Source organism: Melospiza georgiana, chromosome 13 (assembly GCF_028018845.1).
Source record: "Melospiza georgiana isolate bMelGeo1 chromosome 13, bMelGeo1.pri, whole genome shotgun sequence".
In the NCBI taxonomy this organism is placed as follows: domain Eukaryota; kingdom Metazoa; phylum Chordata; class Aves; order Passeriformes; family Passerellidae; genus Melospiza; species Melospiza georgiana.
Genome location: NC_080442.1, coordinates 5,495,531 through 5,521,585, shown reverse-complemented (window position 1 = coordinate 5,521,585; position 26,055 = coordinate 5,495,531). Strand labels below are relative to the sequence as shown.

The window sequence follows — 26,055 nt, the reverse complement described above, 5'->3', positions numbered from 1 at the left end:
ATGCAGACAGATCTTTCATAATCTTTTAAATAATTTTTCAGTTTTACCTCAGAGTGAAGAAGACACTGTCCTTCCAAAAGACATGGCATTATTTACACACATAACCAGTACTTACTCCCAGCTGTCATAACTTCATGTTCTCTTTCCTCCTCTTCGTCTTCTTGTTCTGGGTGTCCTTCCTCCCTGTCACGTTCTGCCTGCTCCTCCATTTCTGCTTCTTCATCAATTGTACGAGTAAAAGAATGTTCTTGAGTATCAACATCAGCAGATTCTTGGTTATCTAGCATCTTGATTAAAAAAATTACACACATGAAGTGAAATTCTCACCAAAATGGAAGATGAATGTACAAAGACATAGGCACTGAATAAGAGGTTTCTTCCTACCAAGAAGTACTTGTGATACTGTGTGAACTATACAATGAAGACAGCTGTTTACATTCAAGGTTTTAAACAGTTAAGTTGGAAAATTTAATTTTCCTTTTGTAACCATGAGCAGAAAAATGTCTCCTTGTAATGCTTACTTATACTCTACAGTCAAACTTTTGACACTTCAGCACCAAGGAAGAAACCATAAGCCTGGGTATACTGTGTAAAAGAAAACCAGGTCCTTTTTCCCAATGGCATTAAATCTGAGCAACAAATCTACTGCATATATCAGATTTGCTGTAGTGCATCTGTAAGTCTGAGGATTTCTGGGAGTAACAGAACTTATTGCATGCACACCCAATGCTTTCAGAAGTGCTGAGCCTCTTGCAACTATGTCAAACCCCTACCCTGAGAAAGGAAGTGAGCAAGATACACACATCCCCATAATATTAACCAAAAGTAGGAGACACACCTACACTATTTTTAAGAGCACCACTAGTGCTTTACAATATAGCTAAAAAGCCTCTTAATCCTGATGCTGCAAGAGAATTTTGTTCATTAAAAATATCTTGCTTGTAGATTGTAAACCACAATTAAAAATCCTATCAGAGTAACCTGCTTTAAGGACTACTTTGTACAGCGAAACAGGCCCCAGTCCTGTAATTCACTGAACACCTTCATCATTAATGCTGATCTGGCTTAATAAAGTTTTTCAGAAGTTGCCAGTTTCAGGCCCAGTGCTCTCACATCAGACATTCACATAGGGGTGACAAGGACAAGTTGCCCTAAAGTAATGCTAGGACTAAGAAGATAATGTGACCATGGAGGAAGGAAGAAGGGGTAGGCAAGGAAAGGGAAGAGAAAGGTTCAGAGGTCAGAGGCCCAGATAATGCAGCTGGATTCAGGAATGGCAGCCAGACAAAGCTGTGGCCTGCCCAACACAGCTGAGTTACCTCCAGCTAAACTGTAGGGCTTCTGTGGCCCAGCATTCTAGAGATGGGAAGAGGGAAAACCAGGCTTGAGGCTGGGCTTGGGTCAAATGATGCCAACCAATCATTGTCTTTAACTGAATTAATATCACATACTCCAGACCAATGGATTCCTAATTATACCCTGCCCATTTTCACTTGGAAACCCATGAAGGTTTTACAGCAGGATAGAAAAAAATACTGGCAATTATGTAGTATTTTCTAAATAGCCAGTAAAGCCAGAAGAAGTGCAAAGAGATGCACAGCCTTACCCATCTGTCTCTGGAGGATGACCTGGTCTGAATAAGCTCCATGTTCTTGCAGGCAAGCAAGCGACTCCGAACTTTATATACACAGCGGTAAACTTCTGCCAAGGCCTTTCCAGGCTGGTACCTACACAAAACCACAGCCAAGCCAGAAAAAAAATCACACAAACTTCCTTTTAAAAAGTCAAGCTGAACTTTTTTTAATAGCAGCTTTGAGTTACTTGCCTGCTCTCACCACAAGCTTGGCTAAGTAAACTCGTATGTTTCAGAAGAGCTGCAAGGACAAATCTGGACACAGTGTCTAGGAGGGATTCATTACTTAAAGTTGCAGTATCCCAATCTGAAAAAAGAAATGATTTATCAAAATTAGCTACCATTCCCAAAAAAACAGAAATACTTGTTTTTTTCAATATTGTATTCAATATCTTCAGCCATTTAATTTTTTTTTAAGAAACTGACTTTTTAATTTCAAAAAACTTTCCCCCACTTTCAAAAGAGCCAGTCTGAAAATAATATTGCTCCACTATGACATAACTGAACTGCCAGGCAAACCTTCACAAAGCACCACAATTCTCCATGGGTAAATAAAAACTTACTGTCTCCTATCTTTACAAATAAGTTCACAGTATATTTTTGTGTTAAATATTATCTAAAAATCCTACTGAGCAGCTGTAGAAATGACAAAATGTACCTGGCCATAGGAAAGTTTAGTCTAAAACATCTGCTCCTCAGTAGGTTCCATGACACTGCCTGTGACACTCTGCTAATGTCAGCATACAACTTTCAGTCAGCTGAACAGAGCAGACCCCTATCAACTTCTAAGGAACCCAGTTCCACAGCCTGATTATACAGATCAGCCCATTTGACTCCGATTTTGCAAGCAGACAACCAGCACTGTTTTTACTGGAATTCCCATTTCTGTGGAATCCTGTAACAGAATTCCCTGTGCTGTTATCCACAGGCACACAATACCATTTTCTCTTTTCATCTGGTTCAGCTTAGCCAGAGCTACAGAAAATTATCTCTGGATACAGCAGTTACAGTAAAATTACAATACTCAGTGGATCTCAAAAAAAGGAACCTGGATAGACTGAGCATGAAACCCATATTATAGGCAATAAGCATGAAAAAGCTATTACTACTGTAGGACCAGCCTCCCAGAGACTTGAAAAACAGAAGCTGACTTAGTCCTTCATTCCATTCCTAAAATATTTTGCAAGTTATTTTGCCTTCCCCCATCTCATCCCCTTTAATTTTTCTTTTTAATTGCAAGTTTTACCCTGCTCTACTCAGCAAATAGAAAAAAACAACAACTGAGTAAGCAAACAAGAGTTTCTTCTTACCAGTTCAGAAGGAAAACAACATTGAGCTACATGTTTGCCAAGCACTGAAATCAGTGTCAAAAGCAAGTAACAGGAAAACCAAAAGGAAGATCACAGAACATAATAGTAAATTAAGTTTATCATGTTGTAGGATTAAAAATCGCTGCCAAAGAAAATGCAGGATTATGCTAGGAGCGTAGTTGGAGTGCTTAACTTGCTTTCAACATACACAGGTATTTTCAACACCTCACCTTTACTGACAGCATAGTCCTGCATGCTGATCCACAGGCTCCTGGCTGGCTCTTTTGTACAGCCCAAGGCCAAATCAACATAGACTGCGATCTCCGGCCTCAGCTTATAATCAAAGGGCTTCTGCTCCTCATTTCCAGACAGGGCCACTTCTAACAAGGAGCTCATGCATTTATCTAACAGAAGGGAAATACCAAAGAAATTAAACTCTGCAAATGTTGAGGATTAGACATATCTATCTAAAAGCATTTAAACTACCTTTGACCTTCCTCTTAGTTAAAAAAAAAAGGAAAAAAATCAAGACATGTCACTGTCCTTCCACAAATTCACCTTACATAGGGAAGTGACTTAAAAGACAATCTATATGAAACCTATGAAGATTTAAAAGCATTATCCAATTCTTCTTCAAGAATTCTTCAAACATCTGCATCATTATTTCTACCTGAACTGCACAGCTATGCACTTGCAATTACTGCCTGGACCCATTTTCAAACACTCTTTTTTTAAGTCCTGAAGTAGCCTACTCAGAACCAGAGGGAGGAGGAAATGTGAACTAAGAGGAAAGAAGCAAGTGCCCCATTCAGATAGGAAGGGATGACTGGAACACCACTGCAGAATTGTTGATAATTCCGGGGGATCATAAAGAATGAAGTTTGCTATGAATAGTATTGTTTCTAAATAATAAAGAAATCATTTTGCAAGTAGAATAGAAGAGATTTTTCCAATAATTAATATGAAAAATTAAGTTCCTGGAGTGTCTGTTAAATGCTGAGCATCTAAGACTAAAACATTTCCAATTAACTGAGTGAAGTCTGTAGTCTTCCACTGAGAAATTGCAAATTTTTTCTCCAGAATGCATTTCCAAGACTCTTTATAAATTACATCATAACCTTAAATACCATTTTGGAACTTTTTGTATTACTACACAAATAGACAAGAATGCTGAAAGACAAACCTTTATACAGGGACTTACTCAAACATCATCAAAAATTTCACACCTGAACACATTTCCACTGAGCATTAGGCAGTGGCACTGACAGCTCACCTAGATGAGGAATATCCATCTCCACTCCATCGCTGAACAGCGGCGTTTTGAGCCAGTAGGCCGTGTCCTGCTCCTCAGGGGACACTGGAGGGCCCTGCAGCATCCCCCCCAGGCAGCGCCCGATGAGCAGGGCCACCGTCCTCTCCAGGTCCACCAGCCACACCCAGGACTGGGCAGGCTGCGGCAGGGGCACGCCCGCAGGCTCGATCAGCTCAGGGCCACCTGCAAGCATTCAGTGCCAGCTCAGTCACCCGTGCCCAGGTGTCACAAACAATTCCAAAATCCCAATGCTAATGGCAGATCTTGTGAATGTTTCCCAGTTAATCACAGATTTGCCCCTCAATCAGCAACCTTTCAACTGAAGAAACAGCAGCTAGGACAAACATTGCTGAACACTGGAACCACAGCACAGTAGAGGCCACCACCATTCATGGCACAGCTGTTCATGAAGTAAAGGCTCTTTTAAACTCTGCCCAAGAACTTGCTTTGTCTAATACACACTTCTCTGTGTTCTGATAAACAAGTATAGATCAAGGATACAACTGGAAACAGCACTCAGAGCAGAAAAAAGTACTTCACAGCAAGGGACATTAATACATTAAGGAAACTGAAAAGGAGATGCAGCAGTTTTAAAAAAACAGACATCTTAAAAGGGAGAGCTAAATTCCACTAGAATAGATGCCATTGTTTATTTCTCAGATTAAAAGCAGGTTTGTTATTACACTTACCATGAAGAGGCCACTGTAATTCCTGATCTTCTAAAAGGGCTGCAGCAGGCAAGAGTCTGTTGAGACGATCTAAAGGGGGCAGCAGATCCAGCAGGTAACTCAGCAAAGGCCGGGCTACTGACACTGGCAGCAGCAACAGTGAGTTGACAATCTGGGAGAGCATACTGCCAGCAGCTGATACATAAATCACATCTGCAGAGAAAAAACCAAGCCTGAATTAATTATGGTTATGGAATTATGAAAGAACAATTTTAAAAGTCAAAGAATTGCACCTCAGCTATCTCAGAATGTCTTAAACAATAAAGGTTGAATTGATGGGTTTGTTTAATCTCTTATTTTAGTTACACACTTCTCAGTAGTCACAATAATTGTACTTCTAAAAAGAGAAATCTACAACTACTGAAGCAATAATGCACATTCTGTGTTCTGTTCACCTTCACATTCTGGAGTGAAGGTGAACAGAATGGAGAACTCGCATTCTCCAACCCGTGCTTTTCCTGCACACAAAATGTTCTATCAAAAACATGAACCAGCCATTCCTGGGTAGAAACCTCATCTCCTCCTTTGGGGGGAGCCTTGGGATGCCCAATTTGTGCAGATATAGGGAAAAATAAGGGATTTCTTAATTCAGACCTAAGCAAAAAAAGTCGCCTAAGTTTATAGGGCCACCATTACTGATTTTTCCACACAGTTACCTCTCAGTTTTTCCCCAACACTGCCATTCCAAGAGCTTTCCTTGAGCAGTGTTGCAGAACGGGAATAGATATCTGTAGCATGAGGCAATAAAAGCTGAAGGTGCTTGTGAAGCAGCGCCACACTGCTGGAATTCTAGAAGGAAACAAACATAAGAATAATTCTGTAAATACATATAAGGGGTTCACTATTTAAAACACTTCAGCTTTCAAATACTCAGAAGATTTTCAAAAGGAACATTACAACATTCAGATAGTTATGAATACTGAATTATTTTTTTCTCTCCTAAATGGTAAAAATAAGGATACACACCTCAGTAACACTGTTGATGTGGCAATAAGCCAGCAATTGTTTCTGTAGGGAACATAAAAGCTCATGCAAATGAGCAGGTTGGCTGTTTTCTGAGGATGATGTACCTAGCAGAAATTTATCACTGTTTTTTTCCAGTTCTCCAAAGGCTTGGTCCTATTAAGACAAAAGCGGGGAAAAAGATAACAATTAACTCTGCTTCAAGTACTATAATGCTTTATTATCATCTAAAAAGAAGCATTTTCACCTTTACCATGTGTACCTGTGATTACTTAAGAAATTGGATAGTGTCAAGTGGATCGTGGGATAAGCAAACTTGAAATTCCAATTGTTTATAAAGCCACAGGAATGACTGTGGTAGCTGTCAGGCAAACATTTCTTACAATATTACTTTCACATGCAGCAACACTTTTATTCCTCACCAAGGATAACTAGATTCAAAAACTCAGTTCCTAACCTAGCCCCCAAAGCACAATGTGTTAAAATAATTTAGGCACGCGTTAAAATTGTGGAATAATTCCTTAGGATCTGTTGTGGGCTGATGCATAATATATCTCACATTACAATCCCTGATTGCACTATCCAGGATGGCAGTAGAAGGAGAACATAGATGGCTGCTTGACTTCCCTCAGAATCCACTGGAAAAACTGAGTTAGTTTCAAGCAGCCAATTCAAAGCAGACAGGTCCACCTTGCTGACTGAAAGAGGTCTAGAGAGAAGAAAAAATCACTGCCAAGCCTGTGCTGAGGAGCTCCACACTATGCCAAGAAGTCCAAGGCTCTGATTTCTTCTCACTGTTGAATTCAACTGGCTGGTTGATTAAGAAGCTGAGTCAGTGATTTGCTCCCATGCTCCCCTACACTTTCTAAGAACAACAATCTGGCTGACACACTGTGTTTAGTAAGACCTGTACTTGCTGCTCTATTACAAGGTAGTTACCACCATAGTGAAGTTAATGAAATAGATTAATGCTCCTGGTGTCTGCTTATTGTTCCCTGGTGGCTGAGATTATACTGGCAAACACTGTATATTAACTATTTACATCTTATGTTATGATTTCTCTTCCAGAAAAATCTGAAACCAAAGCAAGAGCAATAAAACAGTCTGACATGAAACCAGCTGCACTTACATAAGTCACCTTAAACAATAAATACCACTAGAGCAATATCAGAACCATATTGTTAGAGATGATTTAACTGGCTTTAGTCCACTTAAAGACACATACATGTGGCAGTGCTACTTCAGATAAACAAAATTAGCACCATTTCCTTAAGATGAAGGGGAAAATACTAATCCTTCAAAATATCAAAAATTAATTATAATTTTAAAAGAAAAGTTAATATGAAGCCTGTACATACTGTATAAAATCCCAAGTTTCTAAGAAGAGTCTTCATTAAGATTTCAGCTAGATGAGTGTCTGGATGGCTGCTCTGGACAGCATATGTTTGATCAGAGAGGTTTCCATAGCTGATACACATCGAGGCAGTTTCTGTGCTATCAGATGGGGAGCTGTAGCCAAGCAGGGAGGCTACATGGGTGTGATCCTGCAAGCTGGTCAGAATGATGTCCAATTGCATTCTCTAAACAAGACACAAAAATCACTCTTTGTTAATAAAGATAAAATATTGAGCTAAGAAGGAAAAATGCATTAGTCATAGTTACCCAGTAAAAATCTTCTAATGGGACACAGAAATAAGCTGGAAGGTTTTACTAAAAATTCCAGGTTTTCATGAAGATTTATACTATTAGAGAATGGATAAATATACTGAATTGCATTGACCATACCTAGTAAAAATCTGAGATTAAGAGAGACAGAAACCAGACTGTCCACATGGTGGGCAATGAGCGTAAGACACTGAACAGAACACTTTCTCCAGTATTTCCTGGAGAAATCTGATCATCTGGGAAGATGGGTGTGAGACACACAATTTCCCTACACTGTACATAGGAAAAAGGGTACAAAAATGAACCTTGCAGTCATTTTTGCAAAGTAGTGTGAAATCCATGTAGGGAAAGCATTATACAAGTATTCATCCCAGGAAACAATTAATTTTCTCTCACCAAGGCTTGTTCAATCAATCTAGTATTCAAAATTATCTTATCTCTAAATCAAAGCATACCCCAGCTGCTCTCAGGCATATTTGTACTTGACCTTACCTGTCCTTTTGATAAGCTTTCCCATCTATCAGGACCCTGGGGTAGAAGAGAATGTAGCAATTCCATTCTCTCTCGCAATGGAGGAAGTAGCATGGTTGCTCCAACTGACAGTGTCTCAATTACAACCTAAAATCAGAGCAGCCAAAAATACTTCTTAATATAGGAAATAATCAACCCACCTGTATCCTTAAAAATTACCATACACCACACATGATACATCCCAAATACCTGCTTAATTTCATTTAATATCAAAATTCTACCACACAATAGCACACTAATCTTTTATGCTGTGACACAAACAATGGGCAGTACACTGAAGGAGTGAAACAAGACCAACAAAAGTTGCTATTTCCTGTAAGAGTGCATCTCAGCAGAATTACTCAACCAAGTCAGTTACTCAATCCACAACAAAAACATTTTGGGCTCATTATTACAGGGAAGAATAATTAAGAAGTTACAAAATAGAACAGCTTTTTGAAATTCTTATGCAAACATTCTCCTCTGCCTTCAGATCATGAAACAGTGATGGTGACTACATTTTTTTACCTTTAATGAGTAAAACTGACAAGTCAGAATCATTCAGAAAGTCTAATAAATATCTAACTACAGAAAAAAACCAGAAGAGAGTAGTACAATTTTCACATGTAAAAAACAAGGCAGGACTTACTTCTTGAATTTCATCAGGGACAGAAGAGTCCATCAGCCTGAACAAGAGATTTCGAAGAGGACCAGCCTGCCGGCCAAGAATGCTGGTGGCTACACCTCCAGCCAGTGCAAGTGCAAGGTGATTAGAAAGCAGCTTCAAACACAATTTAAGAAAATTGTGATGTTCCCTGTAAAAGAAATATGTATCTACTGACCTCTCCTACTATTAGCATGACTCCCTTCCATTTTTTGCACACTAAGCTTTTAACTCTGCTTTGATTTTTCATACCAGCAAGTAAATTCCAACTGGGAGTTGAAGGAAACTCCTCTGAGAAACTTACTGCCAACCTCCTTAAAAGAACAAAAACTGAAACTAGAACAGAGAAGTGGTTTTGTGGACAATGGTTGTAAGAGGCATTGACTTTAGATTAACAGTCCTGTGAATTATGAGGCAAAACAGTCCCAAAATACAGAAATAAACAATAATATGATACACAGAGAGAAAAATAACTTTTAAGAAGCAATAAATGTAATCTTCTCTCAGAAGATATAGAAGTACACTAATTAGGTTAAAAACAAGAAGTCAGGTTATTCTTTTCTAGTCCTCTTAAAAATACTTGAAACACAGGTTACAGGAGTAAGAACTGAGAACACAGAAACAGTAAATGCATTTCAACTGCACAGAAAAATGAGTTTTAAAGGAAATATCTGAAATAAAGCATTTAATTCATTACATCATGAAAACAAATTTCAAACTAAAGATCCTGCTACATTTGAGACACTGTAAAGCTCCTCTGTGATACAAGTGCACTACAGTAATTCTACACAAATGGCACCTGAGTGAGCAGGTAAACCAGATTTATGCTTGTAAAGAATAGAGTAACCAAGACTAAGCCATGCACCACTGCTGTAAAGAAAAAACAAATATAAAAATCTGTAACACATATATGCTGTATGTACCTTGATGAAGGAAAAGGAAGAGGAGGAATTTCACTGTTAATTTTGTCACAGTAGTGCTCAAGAAAAGAACGAAGATGTGAAAAGGTACTTTCTTCAAGGTCAACACAATAGGGTCTGTGCCATGCCACAACTTGCCTGGAATCAAACATCAAGGAAAATTACCTTCTGGAAATCTTTAACTGCCTTAATAAATTAATAGTTTAAACAAGTTGAATACACACTTAACTAAACCAGTTTCTTTCTTAGAGCAAACTAATACAACTATGGCAGACCAACTTCCTGACCCATGAACGTATTTTCTTCTCTCTTTTTTGTAAAAATCTTTACAATCAAACACTCCACATTTATGGACAAAAACACCTCAATGACATAAATCTAAAGCCATATGCATTTAATCTGATTCAGTCAAAGGCTGACCAGTACTCACAAAGCTGGTTTTATGATAAATGTCAGGTTAGAGACTTGGATAAAATGCACAGAGCATTATTTCCTTATTTGACAGCTCCCTTGAGAACAGGGCATTTGAAATTCTTCTTGAATTATCTTCCAAATATTAAGTTTTTCTGCTCCTCTGTGTTAGTTCATACATAAATGTTTACTGTTTCACTTCAATCATTTGCTAACATCCTTGGTGCAAAAATATTATTTGAGTTATTGTCTATTAATTACCAAACTATTTATTTTCAGTTTTACATGCAACCATAATACAGAAAATTTTTTAAGACCTTTAAATGCACCTCAGTAATTTGCCTGAACTTCCCCTTTTCGAAAGTCTCCTGATTAGTGTACTACTTATTACACTAAAAGAAACTTCCCAAGTCATAAAAAAAATCCCCTTAGAAGCAAAAAATAAAGAATGCTGAGTTGTTTCACCTCCCACTGACTCCCTTGTCAATATTTAGTAAACAGTGGTAGGCTTTGTCTAACTACATGTAAGAAACATTCATACATAAAGAAGAAATATCTAAAGATGAGAGGAAGAAGACTTTCCAGAACAAAACATTACAACCAGAGTGCTTGTCAGAGATGATGTGGGAACATTTTCAGGAAACAGTTAAATATATCCCAAAGAGGACTTGCATAAAAGAATAAAATTATACCTGTCCCAAATGTCATCATTACCTGTCCCTTGGAAGAGCTGTCCAGGCAAGGCTATGGGATGTTCCTGCCGAAATCTGTTGAATTGCAACTCCATCTAAACCACTGACTTTCTTTGGTTTAGTAATGGGGCCAGTAGAGTTTCCCTGTCCACATTGTCCCATTGAATTGTTACCCCAAGCATAAACTTCATTATCTATAAACATAAATAAAGTAGAAAAAAGCTGAAATACAACTGCTTTTGATCTAGAGGAGGATCATGTCATTTTAGAGCTTATTCTCTTTACCATGAGAAAGTGCCAAGCAGTGACTGTCACCAATGGAAATGTCAACTATTCTGGTAGCTGCCAGCTCCTCAATGAGCTTGGGTCTGAGAGCAGTCGCCTCTGAGGAGCCACAGCCAAGGCAGGCCCCGCAGCCCCACGCGTAAACCTGGAGCAAAGCAAGCACAGAACACTGCAGGTCACACCTGTGCTACTGCCCAGCACAGCAAACCACAGCCCAGCACACCCCCTGCACAAGGACTGCAATGACACTTTCAGCACAGTGGGCACAGGACTCTCCTGACTGAGCACGTGTGTCACACAGTGTGCACTCCTTCCCCCAGGCACTGAGGTGCCAGAGCACAGCACCAGGGAGGCTGCTGCAGGAAAACAAACTGCTGCAGAGAATGTCAACATTCCTAACCCCCACTTAGAAAAGCCAGAGCCTCTGAGTCACAGAACTGAAGGTGGGGAGGCCAGCTGGGTTACATGTGTGGAAATGCTTATTGGATTACATATACTCATCATGCCAGGAAGGGCACTTGTTTACCACCTCAACATTCAGCTCCAAGCTCTCCTGAGATTTTTCAGATTAGAAATAAAACTTGCAGTTAATAACTATATTCTAATATACATATGCATTTTAAAAAACTATTAAATCACTTCATCACCTGAGTTGATTACTGTATTAAAAATTACAAGCATTTCATTGTTGTTTGTTTCTTGAATCCAATTTGATTTTACACTGGTTACATAGATTAACCTAAAAACACAGGTTAATGCATGTTTTCTATGACTAAGCAAGAATCTTGAAAAGTGTGTCTTAGATGACTCTTGGCACATTTTGAAATACTCTTGCACGTTAGGTACTTCAATCTCTAATCAAGAACTTCACTTCTACTTAAGTACTAGTTGAACATTTTCTCAACAGTTAAAATAATAAATGCAGAGATAATAAAAACCAAGACCCTCCTCACCAACTCCTGTAATTTGAGTGAAACTTGTTTTACCTACCTGCCCTGTTGATGTCAAGGCAAGTGAAGACTGACTGCCAGCACAAACTTTTCGAATAAACATTCCTTGCAAGGCTTCTATAACTTTAGGTTTATATACTCTATTTGTATCACCATGACCAAGTTTGCCTGCAAAGGAGGAAACACAACTTTCTTATTTTCAATGTTATTTCAAAGGTATTTTCAATACATAGACAACAATTAAAAAGTACCCCAAGAGATTTTTTTAGATTTCCAAAAATATCAGAGTAGGTTTTTAAAATTAAAACATAATACAATTTTTATAAAACCCATTTTCTTTCAATTACAGTAATTACAGACTTGTAATTACATATATATACATATACATATAGAGAAACAAATATATATTTATTATAGTCTATTTTAAAATTGAAACACAAATCCCAGGCAGTTTATATGCAATAGTTTGTAGGACATAATTGGCTATTGACATATCATGAGTGAGCTTATTTGAAAGTCATCAGCACAGCATTTTTTCCAGAACTGTTCATCTATTCACTGACCCTTCTGCGCTGTGAAACTCCTCCCCTGCTGAAAAAATTTTTTTGAATTCTATCACCTTTGCAGGTGAACTTCAGATATTGTATTTAGATTTTTTAAGAATCCCTTCCTTGAATAGCAACCAAATGATGAATAAAAACCAGAACCAAACTGCAAGGAGTACTGAAACTATGAGGCAGATGGAATAAGATAAAAATTACTACCAAAAATATTTGTTTTACCCACCATTGTCTCCTCCTCCAAAGGACCACACTGTTCTCCCATCTTTGGACAGGGCTATGGTGTGTGAACTGCCACAGGAAACCTCTCCTACATTGCTAATATCTTTTACTAAAGTTGGAATGTTGCGGCTGTTGCTGTCACCATGACCTAAGGAAAAAAGAAAGAAGTATTTTCTTTTAGTGACAATTAAAGGCCTATATCTGTTCTGCAATCATAAGATTTTTCATATTCCATGTCTATTGCAGACATTAAAACTTATGACTTCTGCCAACTTTTCTGAAAGACTCATAGTAAGGTTTGAAAGACATCTGTCTTTACAAAGTTAAACATTAAATCTTAGGACATACTCCAGAACACCTATTCAGATCTCACTGCCTCTAAAACTTATGATCATTTTCTACCTAGCTGAGAAGAAATAAAACTAATTGCTAGTACAACTGCCTTCAATAGCAACTGATTAGGTAGCTAGACTTGCCATCACTGGGCAGCAGGTATCCTGCACAGCATTAGGAGCTGTGATAAGGGCCCTCTGTCACTCCTGTCCATTGCACAGACTGAACAGATCTGCCCCTCAGCTGCCTTTAGACAGCCACATTTCTAAAAGGTCCTTTCTGCAGAAACCATGTACATTACAGCTAACACCTACTTCATAAAAAGTTTTATTTCTACTAAACTCCAGAAAGTCTGTGGATACCAAAGAAAAATGGAGAATAGAGGAAAATTATTATCACTGGTATCCATAACTGATTAAATATTAAGAATGTCCTGTAACCCAATAAAATGTTACATTGAGCTACATTCTAGAACTCACCACTGTACACTCCAAGACCCCCAAAGGATGTCAAAATTCAAAAATAATCTAAAACTCCAAAAGAAGTTTCCACAATTCCCACCAAAATTCTAGTTAAACCTCTAACACAGAGTTCTTTTCTTAACAACAGGGATACACTCAGAACTTCTACTGATTCCCCTGAAAGCTGTGACTGTCAAACACTCTCCTCATCTTCCACCCCTGCCACTTGCTTGCTTTTACTCCTCTATTCTTGATGATTGTGACATTTAAAGAAAACAGAAGTGAACCAAAGCCCAACTTGAGAAAATTTTCTACACAAAACCTGTTGGTTCAACTGAACCTGCTCAAGAAGAGTAGTTTTACACCAGGCATAGCAGCTCTACAGCAAAGATGATGAAATAAACAAGTTAACTTGAAGGAAATAGTAATACAGGGTTTGTTGTTTCAGTTAAATTTAACTTTTTAGATGTATTAAGGTAAAAGAACACTAAGCCATTCTGGCAAACTTAACATGAAGTGTCCTTATTAGAATCAGACTCTTGATATTATTAGCCATATTATTATGATTCCTCAAAGAATCATTCTACTATCACACTAAATGGGGTTTATATACAATTTCAGTTTATTTTAAATGTCAACTGCTTTTACATTCCAGTGACATTTGCAATGATATAGTCTTAGGAATTAATAAAAAGCAACTTGCCTTGAAATGAAAAATCTTTTAGAAATAATCTTTGTAAAATTAACTGAATTAAAAACTTCTAAGATCCGCTGCACTAGTCAGCTGTATGCACACACCTGAGTACATGTGTATGTGTATGCAGAGTGGACAACTGGAGAACAAGGCAAACAGGAGTATAAAATCATTACTACACAAAGGGATTTTTCCAAAAGCATCTCATGAAATTGTCACATTACCTAATCTTCCAAAGTCTCCTTCTCCCCATGTGTACAGCTCTCCATCCTCTGTAACAGCAGCACTGTGTCTGTAGCCCGCTGATACACACACCACCACCTACATCACACACATAAAGAAAGACAACGTTTTTACACAAACCAAGTGGGAAGTTTGAAAAATTAGGAGAGATAAGTTTCAGAAGGAGTCTACACAAACTAACTGGTTCATTCACAAGGATTAAGTACACACGTAATCTTTGCAATCTTTTCTGTTTATTTGATAAGTACATAAAAAGTTTATATGGAAAACTACTAATGATTTATTTATCAAGCAGGTTTAGCATGATGATACCCTAGTCTTAGAGGAGAAAAAAGCAGCATCAGGGGATGTTTAAGACAATCTATATGTGAAAGCCTTGATGTTGCAGCTAGCAAAACTGAAACTGTAATTCAGTGAAAGCTCCTGAACAAGTTTGACTCAAGGCTGTGAGAAGCTTTCCTGACAATGCCACTGCCCAAATCACAGGCAACCATAAGCTCTAGTGTTTTGTTGCAAGCAAACCCAGCCTCAAAGAAAAGTCTAGAAAGAACACAGAACTCTTTCTTAGGATTTTATCTATTTCAAACTTTACACAACATCCCAGCTGAACAGAATAAAACCACATGCTCCACTATACAAAACATACCTTCCCTTGCAGGGGACCCTGAATAAGTTTGGGATATTTCTGAGTTGAACTATTTCCATGTCCCAGTTTTCCGTAGTCACCATCACCCCAGCTGAAGACTTCCCCTTCTGTTGTAAATGCTAAAGTGTGACCATCAGATCCTTTTGAAGATGACACCTTTTTAATAGACCTGTGAGGCTCAAAAGTCAATTTTTTCAACGTGGACTGATTGTTGGAGTCTCCCAGTCCCAGTCTCCCATAGCTGCCTTTTCCACAGGCTCTAACAGAACCATCCGTAGAAATGACAAATGTACAATATTGTCCAGCTTCAATCTACAAAGAGAAAAAGGATGTAATAGAGAAATACAGAGATTAGACAAATCCAGAATTTACATATAGGTCTAGAAGTCTGTATTTTTTAACAGAATTTCAAAATGATGTAAAAACTAAATATAACACAATGTTAAAATAATTTGGATTTCAGCAAGCAGTAAAAGTAAAATTCTTGGGAAAAATGTTACAATTAAAACTATTTTCATAATTGACTAAAGTGTATGAACAGTGATTATTTTATTTACTTGTATCTCTTCTACAGATTGTAGAACTTGTGCTGCATTCAGATCTCCAAAACTCACAGATGGAAATCTTAATGTTTTAAAAGCAAGAAAGACAAAGTAACAGCCTGATAAAACACTGTAGGTTTGTCTAATTTTAACCAGTACCAAGCAGTAACATCCCAAAAATAAACCAAATGCTAAAAATCCACTCACTTGAGACTATAATCACGTGAACATCAAAGAAATAGGATCAAAAGCTTTTAAGCAAATAAGAACTTGTCCCTTTTGGGAAGTCAGTGCTAAGCTGAGGAATGACCCAACACAAAAATCATTCCCTATAGGAATCTTAACACAGCAGAAGTGCAGAGGCTCCATTTGACACCATAAACTAGCCCCAACAGGTGGCCACAGCCCTGTTTAATGGGAATGAATATCTTCATACAGATAATCCTACCACAATCATCAAATGGAAGGCTAAGTGGAAAAATCACATAAATTTGTTAAAAGAGTAATACATTCATTCAGATCATGCATTCCATGATCTTTCAATCATGGAATTGAAAGATTACTCTTTCAAATGTTTTGAAACTTTTCTGAATGCATAAACTTGCTTTATGATGTCCAGTCCTGCAACCCATTGAAATATAAAATACATCAGTGAGGTCCATAGAAACAATTCCAGAAAATGCACCTAAACTGTCTAGTGACCAGAAAGTGCTTTTACTTAAGTCAACACTGCAAAGCCAATATAGTACCAGAAAAGCAAACTATTATATTCTGGGTCATGCATCAATAGAAGTGCCCAGCTGCAATTGCAGAATCTGTGACAGAGCAGAAAGAGCATGTAGACTGATTTTCAGAAAGCTAATTAAGGTGCTGTGTCAGCAGCTAGTCCAGCTTGGAGCTTTAAACTCAGCAATCCCTGGCGTGAAAACTACCAATGGAAAAGAGCATGCAGTCATTAAGGCACCTTTTAACCAACAATTTAAAAAAACCAAACAAAAACCAAAACAAACAAAAAAATCCACCAAAAAGCAAACAAACCAAAATCAAAACAAACCCACCAAAAAAAAACTACAGCTACACTTGTCTCCACAGAGCAAGTCAGGTGATTCAGTCATTCTTGTTACATGAATATTTATCTGTGCATGTCATTAAGACCAAACCAGAATGTTTTTCCCAGGCATCAATAAAAGTAGTGAGATATTCTCAGTAAAATAACCTGTGTGACCAGTTCTGAACATCATTCATTACAATTTGCTTCATTACAACTTGACATTCAGAAATAAAGTCCTATTTTTCAGTTTCATACTGTGACTATAAAACTGCTGAATGTTACATAATGTACCATTAACAGATGTCACTCACCGTCTGTGCATCAGAAAAGCTTGGAGCAAGCTTGGGTTGAAGTATTTTCTCTTGAGTTCCTTCTACCAGCTGGTGACTGCTGTTACTGCCCCACACATACACCTCACAGGTCTCTGACACAATGGGAGCATCACCTGTTTGAATGCTGTCAGGGCTGGCACATGTCCTGGAATAGTCTGAGGCCATTCGACAAACCTGTTCACACCAGAGATTCATTACACAGCAGCATTTCATATTTCTTCCTATACAGTCACAGTGTTTAATGCAGCTTTAACTGCCCCTCAACACAGTAACTGCCTAAAATACAAATCACCACGACCATATCATTACCTTGCTGACTAATTAGCTTAATGACTTTGTCTCACTACATTTTATTTTTCAATGTTTTTTGCACCTCTTTGACTCCAGAATAACGACACCCACATGTGCACGCCAATCACATGTGTGAGGAGAAGTAAACTACAGTAACTTAAAAGTTTTTTTTCAAGACATACCTCTTCAAATAAACACAGAGCTGCCTCATACAGGGAACACAAGCCATCTGATGTTCTGGTTGGCTCTCTCCATTGACTTCGATCAGCAGATGATCCCTACAATGTTTAAATGTTGTTATTAGGAGAAATAATACACTTCCAATACAGCAACATTCACATGAACAAAATACATTAGGAACTTCTTGTTATGGCTAAGGAAAAATTAACATCTTTTTCTATAAAAGCATAAGTACACTACCTCTCTCCTGAGTTGGGTTACCTGCATACACTTCAGGAAAACAAAACTGCCACAAGTGCTAGTCCAACATTCATACTGATTCAGTTTTGTGAAGGTATCTGGGTTTGGAGGTAATTTCTCCCAATACTACTTTGTAATGAAATGCATGTTATTTGCGTCTAAAGTGATAATTATTTCTAAATTACTAATCATAAATAATTTTATGTTTACATATTTTTCATATTTTGGTCTCTATTTGTATATATAGCCCAAATACAACAGCAAATGAAGTTGCCCATCACAACATTTATTCCAATTCAGATACTGCTACTGCCATGCTCTTCTCATGGACCTCATTCTTCAAAACATTTTTCAGATCTTTTTTAGAATCTTTTTTAGATTTTAAAGTTTATGTTTATTAACAAGCAGTACAAGCCTGAAAGGAAAGTATGACCGCATGAGGAAAAAAGTCATTTCCTGTTTCAGTCTGAGCACCACAAGACAGAAGGCTGCCACAGCTTCTGACTGTGAACTGTGCAATAATTTCATACCTTGGAAAGCAATATTCATCTAGCACCAGCAGTGAGCACTCAATATACAAAGCAATGTGCCACATTTCCAATTTAGCTCATTTTCTATCACATTAATTTCTGAGCATCAGCAAAACTGCTGAAAATCCTGAAGATGAATAAGCAGAGGCCTAGGTGAATGGGGGAGCAGAAATGTGCAATAAAAGTCACTAATAGGAAACAAGGTGTATTGCAGAACTTGGGATTTTCTAACTTTTTCTGCTATGAACTTAAACGTACAAGTCCAAGTGGATCAAGTGTGTCCTCAATTCTTTCCCTGAAGCTAGAGAATAACACCAAAATGCAACACAGAGACTGTTTTGCTGTTTCATCTTTACCTATGAGGAACCAGGTGGGCAGGAAGGAAGAGAAAGAGATGGTGGGTAACAAAGAAAATACGAGGGGGGAATCACAAAAAAAGCCCTCTTTCTAACATATTCAGCAAACTGGCATTTGGGGTGGAGAAACCACTCAGTTAAGAATGCAGCTACATTGGAATGCAGAAAATCCAAAGCTGGTTACACCTACCAGAGATCGTCGCATCTGGGTCAATATACTCATAAAGCAATCAAAGCTGATCATCCCTTCTGGACTTTGCAGTAACTTGGTTTTCTCCATGGTGTTTACCACAGCTGAAGCACCTAAAGCCATTTCTATCCATTCAAGAAGGTATCTCAAGGCACCTCGTTGGGCAGCCAAACCAAGAAGCAACTCAGAAGCTAATCTACGACCTAGAGTATCTGCCCCAGAGTTTGGAATCGTTACTCCTTTAAGAAAAGTTGTTACTTGTGACAAACAGTCCAAACCCATAGGTGGAATCTTGCTTTCATTTGCTAGAGATAAAGGTGGTAAAGAGCTCACAACTTCTATTGCAGTATGGATAACATCATTGCAGAGATTGAGGCCGGGTCCTGCCACAGGCATCATCCAGCTTTGTCTCAGCAGTGCAAACAACAAGCTCAAGCCAGTCCGAACTCCCATTTCTATGAGCGCGTCGGTGCTTGACCTGGGGCGCTCGCTGACAGAGTGCACATCTGCGGAGCCAGAGCTGCTTTCTGGAGAATGCTGCTGCTGCTTCACCTTGCCCTTATCGTGGTACTTGTTAGAAAGTGCATAGAACACACGCTGCAGCACAAGGAGACGCTTTCGCAGAGCTCCGGCAAACGGAGAGTCTGAGCACACCATCTTTGCCAGTGCCAGCTGGCTGCTAAGAAGGGCATCCAAGTAGTGGTCCTGCTCATCACTAGATAGAGATTCCCGCTCAAAATCTGGTAACTGAGGTCCCTTGAGGCACAGAACCTGCTGGGGCAATGGCACTACTTCTTTATTGCTAACTAACTTAGCATACAAGACAGAAACTCCCTCCCTTGTTGCAATAGATTCACTGTCTTCTGTGATCCATGAGCTGTTTAGGTGTTCAAGCCACTTCAGCTTCACAGGTGGGACCATAGCTGCCATGCTGGTTTACTTCTTTGCCATTAGTCCTGCAAATGAAAAAAACTGTCAATTATGCAATATTATCTATAGATCTTATTACTGACACAGGACAAACCCAAATAATCCTTTCAGGAGGTAAGCAGAGAAAGACTGACCACCAAGAATTACCAGTTTCACCATTTGACCTATATGCATGTGCAACTTACTTAACATGATGTAAGAATTCTAGTGTAAGTCAGTCTGCATTTTCTAAATCCATACAAAAATTCACATAAAGCAAATTTAATTCTTCTAAGTGACATGAACAGCATTTAACAGATAAGGCAATTTAAGATTTAGATGCCAAGAACCACAAAGGTGCAGGGCTGATAAGCATATCTCAGCACTATGATGATTTATGTCTGCAGGATCATCCATGTAATGGTATGATATTTTGCCATTTTGTCTGAATAAAGGATCACAATTCCTAAAGACCTACACTGAGTTCGAAAAATTTCTCACATACAAGAACACAGACTGATCACAAATAGTTGAGTCCAGGGTTCTCCTAAGTCTATGTCTGAGAAAATTTTAAAATTTAACAAATTAAAAGAACATTCTGATCCTAAAGAGACGCTCAAATTACTAATTTTAATTCCAGCAGCATTTAGAACTCCAGTTCTTCAAGAGGATTCTTGATGTGAACTCCAAATTTTGCTAAGGTAGTTCATAGCTTAATATGCAAAGATGCTTCCTCAAAGTGAGTGATTTCAAACTGCTCCTTTTAAAAGAATTTTCTTTAGAGTAATGCTTTATCTCCTATTATACAAAACAGATGTGTTTAACTCCTGTTTTATAATCATTAACCATGGGTTACATAGGTTCTGAATGATTACTTTCTGTTCTTTGACCCTGTAAGTCCTAACACATCACAATTTCACCAAAAAGTACTATAATTTCCTAAAGGAGAGTTTTGTGTCCTTTGGTAGTGTGAGCCCTGTTTGATCTAATTCCAAACTAAACTCCTGGGGGTGGAGGGAGTCTCTGCCACGCAGTGAAAGTCAGCGCTGTTGCCTTGTCGTGCTTGCAGGACAACGGGTAACAGGCAGTGCAATTTGGTACTTGTTTAACCTTGACATTTCACACCTAAAATCATAAATTAAAAACATAAACTACTACAGTTATTCTGCCAATACATCTGCCAAAAAAGCATACTGTGTGCTATGAAGCACTTTTATTTCAGCCAAATTTTTCCTACAACAGAAGAATACCTTCAGAAAAGCTTTCCATGAGCCCCAGTGAGCCTTACCCAAGTACCTGCCCCTTACCCAGGACTATCCCACTGAACTGCAGCCACAGCTGTAGGTACCACTCAGAGCAGGGAGCATTCCTTGCATTTCACACAAGACACACCTTCTGTCTACTCACACCACAAAACTTCCCAGCAGCTCAGCCTCCAAGTGACACAGACAGGTACTATTACACCAGGACCCTGCTGATGAAGAAAGAGCAACACCATCTCATTTGTCAGAAAGCATTTGCTAACTACCATTGGATCCTAACAGAAACTGTAAGGCAAATTAATGAAAATGTCCTAACTCTGGTCTTGTGTGAAGTTTGTGCCTTATCAAGAGGTGAAACATGGAACTGTAGCTCCATTAAGAAGTTCCCAAACAGATTTATTCATGGGCTTTATGCTTTCACCAGCTACTCTTCTTTCAGAAACTTCAAAACGTGCTCATGTACCTCAAAGGTGCAGACACTGCTGCTTTTCCTGAAAACTGATAGATCTTTTTCCCTCCTGCCCTTGTATGCATCTCTAAAAATAGAGACTGAAGCTTGAAGCTGAGCCCTTAGCAGTGCCCTACTCTCCTTCTGCAGCTTTCAGAAGAAATTGTTGGTCCACCTTGGAAATAACATTCAGTTTCATGTGACAGGCAGAAGGCTTTAAGACACTGCTCATAATCCTGGAAATACTCTCTGAATACAAATGTAAAAGATCTCTCTCCCTGCACTGAAGTTAAGCAGAAACCGGGTAACAGTTACACAGGGTACAGATAGGGTTCATTTCTTCCAGCTCACTGCCACAAATACAAGGTTTATAATTGCTCCAGAGCCTAGACATGAACATCTGAGTTCTTTTTAAGGCAGACAAAAAGAAAATAATTTGGCTTTGACAACTCAAGTGAATGCTCACTGCTGTTTCACTGTATTTGAGCACTGCAGGGCCAGGTGAACATGTGGGAGGCACAAGTGAGCAGGGTGGGCCAGTCCCACAGGGTGCAGTCCCACACACTGTCTGAACATGCTGATCACAGAGCCCAGCACAAAGGGAGAGGCCAGAAACATGTGACAAGTGGAGAAAAGTACTTTTCTCTTGTCATAATAAACCTATAACAATCTAAATGTATAGCAACAGCTTTATAAAACTATTTCAACACTGGAACACTTAAAACACTTCAAACTAAAGTACCCAGAACTTTCTGGGATTTATATTAAACAAACAAACGAAACAAAATGTCCACTTTATCCGCCCTTACTCCTCCCTTTCTCCCTCTGCTCCTTGGGGTTGAGGGGGGGAAAAAAAAGAAGTGAACCGTGAGAATGTGCAACACAACTTATTTGTCATATCTTTCAGAACCACAGTTCCTGTTGAGGAAATCACCATTTTGGGGCAGTACATTTTTGCATATATTTTACTGTTGCCTATTGGTTAATCAACTAAAATGGGACTTAAAACACATAGCTGAACAAAGATTTCAACAGTGTTACCAAATGTAACACCTATTTCAAAAGCTTACTCCAGGGACCGGTGGGGGGGAAATGCACACATCAAACCGTGAAAGGCAAGTTCTGTGTCCGGGATGGAGAACTCGAACTGCACGGAAAGACTCGTGAGGGTAACCAAGCTGCCTCCAGCGTTCACCCCGAGAAGCACAGCCAGGGCTGCCAGGGAACTCAGGGAAAGGCTCGGGCTCATCAAATCCTCTGCTGGAATATGTGCAAAGCACAGGGAGAGCTCTTGGTACCCATCCCTGCACGGCACACCAACTGCTGTTTGCTCCTCTTACATCAAATCAAAGGGAATGTGAGGGAAAGAATTTTAAAATGAAACCTGTGAAAACACGAGGAATATAATCAGAGAAGGCTTTTGCCTGAGCTAAGAGGAGAGCAGATCATTTAAATTATGGAAGAAAATATTCTTAAGAGAGGTCTCTTTTAATGTTATAAGAAACATGAAAATTCCCTGCAGCAGAGACAAAGGTTCTTTTCCCTTGTATCAGTCCATTGCTTTAAATGCACCTGAAGGTGAAGCTGTAGCTGCCAAAGCTGAACCCCAGTGCAGACTGTGTACCCCTGATTCTGTCCCTTCAAGCTCAGAAGTCAAACCAGCTACTTCTGCTCTGTTCATGGTTTTCCCCATCAGAAAAAAACCCACACCACACAGCCAAACTAGCACCTGAATTCAAAGCTCAGAATCAAGATTCCACATCTTGCCTTAACTAGTAATAGACAGGAGGTAACAGGATGCATTTCAAATTCAAAGAAATCAACTTTCAAGCAGCCCTAGTGATTGTGAAACCATAATAATTCAGTGATTGGCATGCATTTCCACACAGCCAAGAACTCAGAAAGAAAGCTATGACAAATTTCATTGCCCCTTTATCCACTCATTTCTCTTCATATATTTAGTTAGATGATGATTTTTAAGAAGTTTTTGATTAGATGTGTTTGCTGCACTTAAGGAAAAAATAAACAAAAAATCAAGAGCCTACAAATGTTTGTCAGCAAGACAGAGTATACACTAATAATAACTGATACACTTAAGATCTTCCCTCTTGAGAAAAATAAGGAAAAAGAGGAAAGTTGTCATATTATAGGGAAAGCATGCAGTCTTCAGTGGCCTAGCAAATAATGTTAAAGAATTTAAAATATGCTGTGTTATTAAAGAGTTTGTTTTTTATTAAGTAGGAATCAATTCAGCCTAAAACCACCATCCAGTTTTTACAGGTCACTTTAAATATTATTTTTTGTGGTGGAAGCTTGCCTACAATAACTAATAAATTACATGTATTGACAGTGTGAATGGCCTATTGCAAGTCATTATTAAATACAACAGACAATTGGGCATATTAAAATTAAAATTAAGTTTATATCAATAATGAAATAGGCCAAACAGCCAATTCTTCCACTGAGAAAAACTGCATCTTATTTTAGGAAAAAGAACTATTCCCCTATCTCAAACAAGAATTAAGTAAGAGACTAGAGATGCATCTAACTACATTTACAAGTTATTTCCATGAAACAGAAATAAATTATGAGGAGATAAACTATGAATGCTGTTCCTTCTTTCTCTCTGCCACCACAGCAATTTAATCACAGAAAGAGAAAGAGGAATTTGATCTTGTCATTAATCCCAGCTTGCTTACTGCATATATACAATAGCAAGTCACTGACTGCATGGATGACTCACACCTCAATGTACAACTGACCAGGAGATACAATGAAATAGGCATTCCACCACAAATATTTCTATATTTATATATATATATTTATATTTTGGTGTTTATATTAGATACTAAAAATATCTGTGTTTCCTGTACATGTGTCTGAAACACAAGTAATCCTTCTGCAACAGTTATTTCTTTTCAAAGGGGAATAATTCTTCCAAAGCATTTCAGTTAACATCAAAGTGAAATTATCAAGAAGATTCTGTATAATTTTTTTTTTGTGTTTATATAAAGTGATATATGTGAGGTAAAATGGGACTGAGAAGTAACAGTAGATTTCCAGCCACTTAGCACCATCTCCTAAATTAGCTATGGAAAGAGATTTCTCTAGAAAGGGAACAAAGGAGACACTAAGTATTTCTCATAAATCCACTTGGTTGGCTCAGACAGCAAGACTGTCAAACCTCTAAGAACAAACATTTTTTTCAGATTTTTACTACAGCTTCAGGAAACCAAGAAGTTTTTAGGTCTTGCCACTCTGAGGTAAGTGGGACAGCTTTGATCACTTTCAAATGCAAGAATAAGAACTCACAAGGGGAGAAAAAAACATTACTAAAGAAGTTAGTATGGGAAATTCTCACCTTCAACACAGTGAAAGGAGTGAGGAGTTTGGAAACTGCCCCAAGTACTCCCATACTGCAAGGGAACAGGGGGAAATGAGAGTCATTCACAAAGGACTTTGGCATGGGGGTGAAGGCTAAAGTCCACAGAGTTATAAAGTTCTGTTTCTGAGTCCAGCAGGAAAGACAGGTCTTGGACAGAATATACACAATTCCCCAAAGGAATTTCCACATTCTTCCCTTTCCATGTCAGCTCAGAAATTATGGGAGATACTTGAATGTCACCAAGAACCACCTCCATGCACCCAACAATTTTATCCTAATATAAGTAAATAGGAAGCTCCCTTCTAGGGTTTAGATTTAATTTTAAAAATGCTTAGAAATTAAAAAAGCTCTTCAGAAGTTGCTGTGTGTAGATCTAAGAGAAAGACTGCTGGAACAATTTAAAGGAAGGTGGAGACTGGGCAGAAGCTGTACAGTGCAGTTACATCACACTGCAGCTCCTTTTGAGGGGATCAGGAAGATCAGGAACAGCTCAAGGCAAATAAAAAGAGGTGACACTGAATTCCTGCAGGAAGGCATGTAAGTATGAAAGTCATGACAAGAAAAAAACAAAGGGTTTATGTTTTGTTTCAAAGAAAGTTGTAGAAATAATCCTTAAAAAGCAGAATTATTATCTAGTTGATTTGATGAGAGAGTGTAAGAGTGGTCTCCCCACAAAACATGTTTTGCTTTTGAAGTCCTCAGTGCACACACACTCAACTTATCACAGACAGAAACCACTGAAACACGAGCAAGGGAGGAGCTGATTTAGGGCCCTTCCCCCAAAAGGGATTGGCTCCACCCATTGCCAAAGGCAGATGAGCACTGGCATTCCAGCAAGAACAATGCAGGTCCATAGATAAGGGGGAAGGTGCACCCACTGTTCAGGCCATGACAAGGAGAATATGAACAATCAGCTCAGAAATGCAGGTAAATCTTGAAGCACAGTGATTTCCCATTGCTTGTACAGACCTCAATCTTCCTGCTTAACTGTTATTTTACAGCTTTGTGCTTCCCTCCCTGTAGAAGACCCAAAAATAAACATTGTGATACAGGGATAAAAAGCAAAATTCATGTTACATCAAGTGTTGTCAAATGAACACAGCAAAAGGGGAATTATTTTAACATAGTGTTTAAGGT

General features: G+C 38.5%; 1 protein-coding gene across 6 annotated transcripts in view; it reads right to left on the bottom strand.

Moving 5' to 3' along the window:
* Nucleotides 1-26,055, bottom strand: part of HERC1 (HECT and RLD domain containing E3 ubiquitin protein ligase family member 1) — an 80,777-nt gene that overhangs the window by 48,023 nt on the left and 6,699 nt on the right. For all 6 annotated transcript variants that reach the window (XM_058033056.1, XM_058033062.1, XM_058033058.1 and 3 more), the window contains exons 2-22: nucleotides 18,915-19,870; nucleotides 17,601-17,696; nucleotides 17,107-17,301; nucleotides 15,203-15,514; nucleotides 14,538-14,634; nucleotides 12,830-12,973; nucleotides 12,084-12,211; nucleotides 11,094-11,238; nucleotides 10,831-11,002; nucleotides 9,709-9,843; nucleotides 8,771-8,936; nucleotides 8,104-8,229; nucleotides 7,305-7,526; nucleotides 5,950-6,102; nucleotides 5,640-5,772; nucleotides 4,945-5,136; nucleotides 4,217-4,438; nucleotides 3,174-3,347; nucleotides 1,826-1,940; nucleotides 1,607-1,727; nucleotides 116-287 (exon numbers count right to left, since the gene is read on the bottom strand). In XM_058033056.1, the coding sequence (XP_057889039.1) occupies nucleotides 116-287; nucleotides 1,607-1,727; nucleotides 1,826-1,940; nucleotides 3,174-3,347; nucleotides 4,217-4,438; nucleotides 4,945-5,136; nucleotides 5,640-5,772; nucleotides 5,950-6,102; nucleotides 7,305-7,526; nucleotides 8,104-8,229; nucleotides 8,771-8,936; nucleotides 9,709-9,843; nucleotides 10,831-11,002; nucleotides 11,094-11,238; nucleotides 12,084-12,211; nucleotides 12,830-12,973; nucleotides 14,538-14,634; nucleotides 15,203-15,514; nucleotides 17,107-17,301; nucleotides 17,601-17,696; nucleotides 18,915-19,844 (4,150 nt within the window). In that variant the 5' untranslated portion in view covers nucleotides 19,845-19,870. The remainder of the gene's footprint in view (nucleotides 1-115; nucleotides 288-1,606; nucleotides 1,728-1,825; nucleotides 1,941-3,173; nucleotides 3,348-4,216; nucleotides 4,439-4,944; nucleotides 5,137-5,639; nucleotides 5,773-5,949; nucleotides 6,103-7,304; nucleotides 7,527-8,103; nucleotides 8,230-8,770; nucleotides 8,937-9,708; nucleotides 9,844-10,830; nucleotides 11,003-11,093; nucleotides 11,239-12,083; nucleotides 12,212-12,829; nucleotides 12,974-14,537; nucleotides 14,635-15,202; nucleotides 15,515-17,106; nucleotides 17,302-17,600; nucleotides 17,697-18,914; nucleotides 19,871-26,055) is intronic.